Source organism: Antedon mediterranea, chromosome 8 (assembly GCF_964355755.1).
Source record: "Antedon mediterranea chromosome 8, ecAntMedi1.1, whole genome shotgun sequence".
NCBI lineage: Eukaryota > Metazoa > Echinodermata > Crinoidea > Comatulida > Antedonidae > Antedon > Antedon mediterranea.
In genome coordinates this window covers 21831594-21839889 of record NC_092677.1, presented here as the reverse complement: position 1 = coordinate 21839889, position 8296 = coordinate 21831594, and the positions used below count along the sequence as shown (strand labels likewise).

Sequence of the window (8296 nt, the reverse complement as noted above, 5' to 3'; positions counted from 1 at the left end):
CGGCGACTTTAAAACCCCGATATTTATAAAATGCCCTAAGTAGTTTATAGCAATAGTCATAATAATCATAAATTAATCAATAGGCCCGTCAATAGGTCATGGTGTGACAAGGGGGTTCAGAAACAAAGATCGTATAGCGCCACGTGGCGCTATAATGTCTTTGTTCATAACCGCTCTGTTGTACGTATATACAAGAACTCTTTTCCGCCGCTGACTTGCGCGAAGCGCCCTGTGGCGACGCCTTTACTAAAAAATATAGGGGGGAAATATCATCATTTAATAGGCTAGTACCTCAGTTTTCACGTTTAAAATATCAATTTGTTAATACATTTATAATAACGCCAAAGTGCCATTTCCGACCATAGATCTAGAGGTATCATATTTTCAAAATCGTCTCGCCTAGATGCCAGGGATACTACCGTTGCGTCACTTTCACAACATCCTGGAATCCGCTCCCTTTTGTTTTTAGTCTAAAACGAACAACTACAGCCATTCTTTCAAAATTGTCTTTATTAAAATAATCATTCTATAAACGGTGTAGTGACATTAACAGTTAAGTTAACATGCATTGCATTGATTCAGTGAGCTCTTATTCTATACATTCTAATTTGAAATTGGTGCTCTAATTGGGTGTAAAAAATGAAACATCATATTATAGTTATAACCTTTTAGTGAAAATCTATTAACACATTATGATGCAGCTTTTGGAAATTATAAATGTTATGTTCATTGGTTGCAAAATGCAAGTGCATGAAAAGAATTCATTATATATTTTAACACACAAAAAAGACACCAGAAATAACTACTTACATTATAAAATAACAATAATGTATTTTATCTTATGGAAAAATAAGGTTGTTTTATTGTTATAATATATCTACATTACATCTGATATTTGGATATCATGCTTAGAGGAGTTCACAATTCCATTGATATTATATTAATTAATTTACTGTACTACACATTTACAAATAATTAGTAATTTATTGAAATTATTTTAAAAAGAACATCTTTTTATTCAATATTGATGTCATTTTATTAAAGCCACTTGAATTAAGGCAAGTCAATTAGAATATATATTTGAGGTATTATGCATTGAAGATGGTAACTGTCTATTTCTATAGTTACAATTCATCCTTGTTCATTGTCAGCCCCATGGCTCCTAAATTGTAAGTAACTTTCTTACATAATTAACAATTAGCTACCAGTGATTTGTTTTAATTGTGTTTCTGAAATCATGGTGTATTCACTAAAAATATTAATCATTTTATAAAAATATACTGTTCAGTACATAATTAACTTCTAAGTATATATTTCATACACAATTTATTAGAGCAAAAAATCATTACGACACTACTTTGACAATAATAGAAGTGACAAACATATGAATGAATTATTAAATTTGAAACATACATTGTTTGAAATGCTAGGCAAATGCTAGAGGTGGAAGAAGAAGCAGCAACATTTCAAATAGTTTCCTTCTAGGTAAAAGCATAAATGGCCTAAGAAATTGTTATTGTTATCCAGTCAATTGGTTTTAATTGAATCATTTCTATTTACGACAATATGAGCACAATTTTAAAAATATATGTTTTTAATCAAATGTACATCAAAATATAGTATAAGAAAAATAAAATAAAATTTATTCCTACAACCTTAAAATCAAAGCACCAGTGAACTAATAAAGCCTATATTCCAGTCCACGTTGCATTGAGTTAACCAGATTAAGTAATCAATAATTATTTTACAGAAAAATGGGTACAGTAATAAGGCTACACATCAACATAGTCACTGAAACATGATTTGATTTACAATATTTGTTTCAAAACATGAATAAAATGACACAAAAATAAAAATTTAAAAAAAAACTAATTGAACCAGGAAAAACCAAAGAAAGCTTAAAATAATATATAATTTATTTCCATTAGAGTCTTTAAATGGTAACGATTAACAGGAAAAAGTGACCAATTAAATGGTTCACAAATTATAACATCGTAGTTTGCGAACATAATACATACATGCTAATACTTATCACAACGCAATGTTTTTAACAATTTTTGTATACTTTTAGGTATTTTATTTCAAATAACTAGTGTATAACTCAATGTCGACTGGATAATAGATTACAGATATTTTCTTGTTTTCAACAATTCCAACAAAATATCATTAAAATAAAGTTTTAATATTGTATACTATCTAAGTAAAGCTATAATTAATCAAATTAAAATTATATTATTAATCTATACCTGAAATATTTTATTCATTTACAAATTAAATAGATCAGATCACGGATGTAGTACTGTTTGTGGCTGAAATCATGTTAATGACATAATAATCATGGAAGTACATCAATACACAAACAGGCTGACCTATAATAAGAGAGATCCATACAGCTGAGTTGCCATATGCTCCATGCAGGAATCTGGCTGTAAAATATTGAATAGGTACCTGTAAAAAAAAACACAAATTTAACAGTTTGGTACAGGGTATATTTAAAAATCCACATTACATACTATACTTTTGATTTTGAAAACCAAGCTTGAGAAAATAAGTAAACTAATAGCAAAGTGAACATTTGAATTTCATGGGGACAGTACCTTAAAAACATAGCATCAACATTGCTAAACAACTACGAATAAGTAAAAAGATTAAAGACTTTGTTTCTACGCATGAAAATATTCACAATACAAAACATTCATTATTTGTTTTATAATATAATAGGAGAGATGTGTTAATACTGAATATGTTTTATTTATTTAATTGGGAAAAAATATTTATGAATAGGTAGATTGATTCTTCTTATTCATCTCAAAAACATTAATTATTTGTATTACATAGCAGTAGAAAAACAACCAAACTTATTCATTCTCTCAAATGATTAAACTCATCTTACCTGTGCCATCATACCAGCAAAAGCCCATAGCCTAAATAAGTGCAATGGAACACTTACGAGGTACTGTAAAAAAAATACACAAAAAAAAAACACATTTTAAATTTTCAGAAAATTCTAGGGTTAATTTATAAAACATGACCAAACAATAGAGCGTTATAATAATAAAATTCATATAGAGGATGCTATACATAAGCTAATAGTAATAAGCAGGCATTGTCGGCATATCAAATACCAAGTAACGTAATTAATAATTATTTTAATAATGTAGTCTATGTTCTATCCATATTTTGGTGACATGTTTGACAAACCTGCTACAGAGCTGTAGCAGTTTTGTTTAAAATATATCTTATGATGGTCTATCCATAAAAGGATTATCATTAGAACAATACAGGCTGACAAGATAATTTATATATGATTCTGAAATAAGATGTTGTTTTGGGGAAATGTTTTTTAATTTTCAAAATGTACAGTATCTTGGATTGTGCATCTAACAAAGGCCTAAATTCCTGAGAGAATTTTGGGTTAAAATGACAGATAAAAGTAGAGTTTAAAATAATTTGTGACTTGACCTCATGGAATATTGCTGATAACAGAAAAACAGCAATAGCTGCTTGAATTGATGAGTATCCTTTTCTTCTCAGTGGTGCATAGAGATGTCTGAGGGGAAATTCATATTATTCTTATTAATAACAAGTTTATAAAGATAATTAGACTCCAATAGGATTTATACAACAGAGGCATGTCTGGTTTTAAATCTCCTTAATATCATATAAATGTAAGCAAACAAAAGAATATAAAGTACTGTGATAGATGCAAACCTGGATGGAGTCTGGGGCAACTTAAGAAGTCCAGGACAGTTCGGACATTGATCACTTAAAATGGTCTTCAAAACATGTAAAACTATATAGCATAGAAAATTTCAAGTTGAACTAGATTTGAACTTTCAGTTCAGAGTTCGTGTTATCCGTGGAAATGCAACATGCACATACGTATATGAACGTCTACAATTATTATGCCATCATATGACATGAATTAAATATGTTTACAGTGCTCAATTGTACCTATTTCGTGCCATACAGCATATTACAGTATTTACAGAACACTGTATATGTTCAGTGTAGCATAGATGAAATTAACCATCTTTTAAATCTAATTATTAACACGATGACGTCATCAAATTGACATTATAAAGAAAACTATTTTAGAAGATAATTATCTAAATAATTACATTAATGAAAATTTGAAGGATTTTGGGCACGTAAAAGTGAGATGTGCTCTCTTTTAAACACGATGAGCTTTTTTACGAAAGAGATGAAAATCTGATTTCTTAAAATTCAACTGGCCATATGATGACGTCATGACATCAGATAGACAAAATTTGTATACGAAATCATATCTACAATTCAACAACTTCCATAATAAGTTTTAATCACATGGGTCGATCACACGATTATTAAAGTTTAATGTGCGTTGTTATTTTGCATTTAAAGTTCATCAAAATGAATGAAATCTACTACAGACGGTATGAAAAACAAAAATCAATTGCAAAAACCATTTGTCTACGCTTTGCAAAACGCAAAAAATGTAGACAATTTTGAAATGCTCAAATACCTGAAATGTACACGAAATTGATTAAAAATTAATTTTAAAATTTCAAATACGTGTAATTTTTTGCGTAGCACGCTATTTTTATCATTTCAAAATTTGCTCCATTGAAATACACTTTTGTAAAGTTTCATTGAAAATAACTTTTTGTTCAGAATTTATGATCAATCATAAAATTTCATAAAATTGAGCTTAACTTCCGCTGTGTGACTCTAATGTGATATAACGAAGTTAGAGGTCAATCCTCTGACAAAGTTATATAATCTTATGTTGACAAGTATTAGAGATAAACCGCGGACAAAATTTGTTGACAGAAAGAATAAGAAAACTAGATTTGATGAAAATACAACTTTTTTTATTTAACTGGCCATATGATGATGTCACAACATCCGATTGGCAAAATGTTCACATGATTTCATATCTACAATCCAATAGCTTCCAGAAAACGTTTTAATCGTGATGATCACATTTTATTCTTACGAGCTATAACAGATTAAAATTTACTGTAAAGATTAAATTATTGACCCACATAATTAACATTTTTAGGCATGATGACTTCATAAAAATTAATATATTTTTAATTCATGCGAAAAATACTTGATTGACAGACAATATTAAAATCTCGAGGGAAATGGAATACCGGTATGTATAAGCGATATGCGCTCCATTGAATGTGATGAGCAATAACAAAAGAGACAAAAATCATATATTTTACATTTGTGTGGCCATACGATGACGTCACAACATTCGTGAGGAAAAAATTATGCATGAATTAATATCTACAACATATCTGCTTACATATTAAGTAAAAAATTGGGGGTAACCATTGATCCTGAGGAGCTATAATAGATTCAAAATAGGCATAATTTTGACAATATTTTATAACTTTTGCAACTAAAACGCATGTAAATGGTCTAAATCAACGTATACGTATGACGTCATTTTAATTTGAAATGATGTCAATCTTGTTTAAAATGACTAGGAAAGGCAGGAAAGAAGTAAAATACAGAAAAAAAAGATGATGAAACAGGAAAGTTACAAGGAGTATAATGTATTTAACTACTCAGTTCGCAATTCAGTTTATACTGCCATGAATTGTTTTATGTATATACTTTTTGATGAATAAAAGATACCGAAATATAAGGAGTTATCCGATACTAAGCAGATAACTAATAAGATAGAAAAAAAAAAGATTCTGAAAACAAGGGGTTATCCAGCAAGTGCGGATAACCAATAATTTAATTTCAATAGTGAAGGATTATTCAAATGGCACTAGTGGGAACAGTTTAGCCTAGGTTGACATTCAACACGGCAGCATGTATGTGTTCTAGCTCCAGCTTACCTTTTGGCCCACCTGTGGACTGGAATGTTCCAATTCTTCCAAAAATAATCAACATTTTCAGAATTCCTGATGGAAAAAGAAGCAGATAAACTTGCTTTATAACAATGATTATGTTTGGTTTCAATCACATAAATGATCACAACTAATAAATACAGCATTACTCATTTAAGGGCCTGTTTCTGCTGCATAAAAATAACCAGTTAAAATGGGTGTTAATAAATTAACTACATTTTCTTGTGAGCAGAAACAGGACAAATTTGTGGTAACCAGTTAAAAGGCAGCACAAAAAGAAACACCCATTCAATTCGGTGTTACAACACCATTTAACCAGTTATCGCTGGGCACCTTTTAGCTGCAACACAAAATAACGGTTATTTGATTGACAGCTAATGGCTAATGACTGAGTCAAGTACACGGCGGTAATGTTTGAATTACCCGTCAGGACCAATTGCACTTTTTCATTCCAACGATTTTTGTCAACAACTACCCACTGATTTAACCGGAGCACAAATTGAGCAGAAACCTATTTTAAAATAAACAGTTAATTTGCGTTATGCAGCAGAAACAGACAAATATCTAATAAAAATCAATAAATTTATAAATTTCCTGAGCTACTGTAGAAAGTGACTCGTATGTTTTCATTAATAATTCTTCATATAATTTTAAAAAATAGAGTCACGAATAATATAAAAATCTTAAAAATCATTATTTCCGACACTACACCGATTTTGTGATGCCATACATCATATATTTAATTGTCATAGTGACAAATTAATGCTAGTTTTATACTACACATCTAAGCAGGCAATGCCTTCATAATTCAATTCAATTCAAAATTCTTTAATCATCCCACACGGGGCAATTCAAATAAAAAGATCTGGATTAAAATATACAAAATATCACAATACACAGTACAAAAAAAACCAAAGTCAAGGTTCAAGAATTTAAGAGTCGGATAGTCACTGGCAAAAACGAATTCCTTTTCCGGTTTGTTCTACATGCCGGGCATCAAAAGCGACGCCCATGAGGCATGAGCTTAAAATCACTGAACAGGGCATGGTTAATATTTTTTATATTAAATAGCTCTACTCTTTTCTAGAGTTTGCATGTCACAGAAAGAAGATAAGCTACGAATAATATAATAATATAGTTTTAATAGTACAAGTTGTTTTTAACTTACCACCAATCCCTGTAGAATTCTCTATCAGCAAAGCGAATTAATTCTCCAATTAAATTGAGCAATGAGTGAAAGAAAGAGTAGAAAAATAGGAGCCATATGAAGTGATTTGGAATCTATCAAATAAGAAAATGACGTTCACATATGTGTGTGTGTGAAAACATATAATAAGTTAGAAGATCAAACGGTGTTATAACTTGTTACAAGTTATATATATGCCTCTGAAAGATTTATGGCAATACATGAATTGGATCTATCTATAATTATTATCAACTATATAAATATATAATATTTTTAGTCAGTCAGATGTATTGTCCCTTGAAACACAAAAAATGAAAAAAAAAAAACATTCTAAATTTAAATTGGCCATATCAAAGTAATATTAAAGTTATTCACTTTAAGTCAAAAATTCAAGGCAAAAACAACAAGTTTACGTAATTATCAGGTAAATTAATTTGATTACATTTTGTCTGGAAAATCATCACGAGCGAAAGTAAACAAAGATTTCAAACCACGAGTATGCATTATGCATGATGCTAATTAGGATTGTTTACAACTCGTAGCGGTTGAGAATGTGTTTTCACACAGATCGCGAGGAAGTTTTATGATTATGCATACAGAGTAGCCAAACAAGCGTGTTGCATTATGAGATATGTTTTGATTGAAAACTTTGACTGGAAGTCAAAGTTATTTTTTGAACAAAAAAACATCCGTATTTTGGTTAAATTATTTTTTTTTCAACTAATTTTTGGTGACAGTTAATAACTATTATGATACTTCAAAATGACCTACTTTTTTTCGAAATATTAAAAAAAAAAAATTTTGGAATTTAATAGTCAAAGGGACAATACATCTTTAATAACTGTTTTCTGTAATAGGTCGACTTTCTATGTTTCCATGAAATACAACAATTAAAAATTAATTCAAATTTAAACAACTCACAGCAAGTTTCAGAATTCTTTCAACAATTCGTTTAAGATCCATTTCCTACAAGAACAGAATATATTTATTATACAGATATTGCCTGCTTAGAGATGAAATATAAGATTTGACACCCACAAGGGAAAATTTGTCTCTTCGGATTATATATTTAGTCCCGAGGGAAAAATATCATTCCCAAGGGGATGTCAAATCTTATATTATTTTACCAATATAAAGACGATATCTGTTATTTTATATTGCCAAATATCAGTAGAATATCTGCTGGGTAGGCTTAGCCACCAAGTAAATAAGCCTACCTAGTTATGCCTTAAGTGTTCACCTTACCTTGGGAAAAATA

At 29.7% G+C, this 8296-nt stretch overlaps 1 protein-coding gene across 1 annotated transcript in view; it reads right to left on the bottom strand.

Moving 5' to 3' along the window:
* Positions 1 to 492: 492 nt before the first annotated feature.
* The window catches only part of LOC140057801 (diacylglycerol O-acyltransferase 1-like), a 66794-nt gene continuing 58990 nt past the window's right edge, over positions 493 to 8296 (bottom strand). The window contains exons 12-17 of the mRNA XM_072103543.1: positions 7960 to 8004; positions 7021 to 7133; positions 5841 to 5906; positions 3463 to 3550; positions 2894 to 2956; positions 493 to 2448 (exon numbers count right to left, since the gene is read on the bottom strand). Of these exons, the coding sequence (XP_071959644.1) occupies positions 2281 to 2448; positions 2894 to 2956; positions 3463 to 3550; positions 5841 to 5906; positions 7021 to 7133; positions 7960 to 8004 (543 nt within the window). The 3' untranslated portion in view covers positions 493 to 2280. The remainder of the gene's footprint in view (positions 2449 to 2893; positions 2957 to 3462; positions 3551 to 5840; positions 5907 to 7020; positions 7134 to 7959; positions 8005 to 8296) is intronic.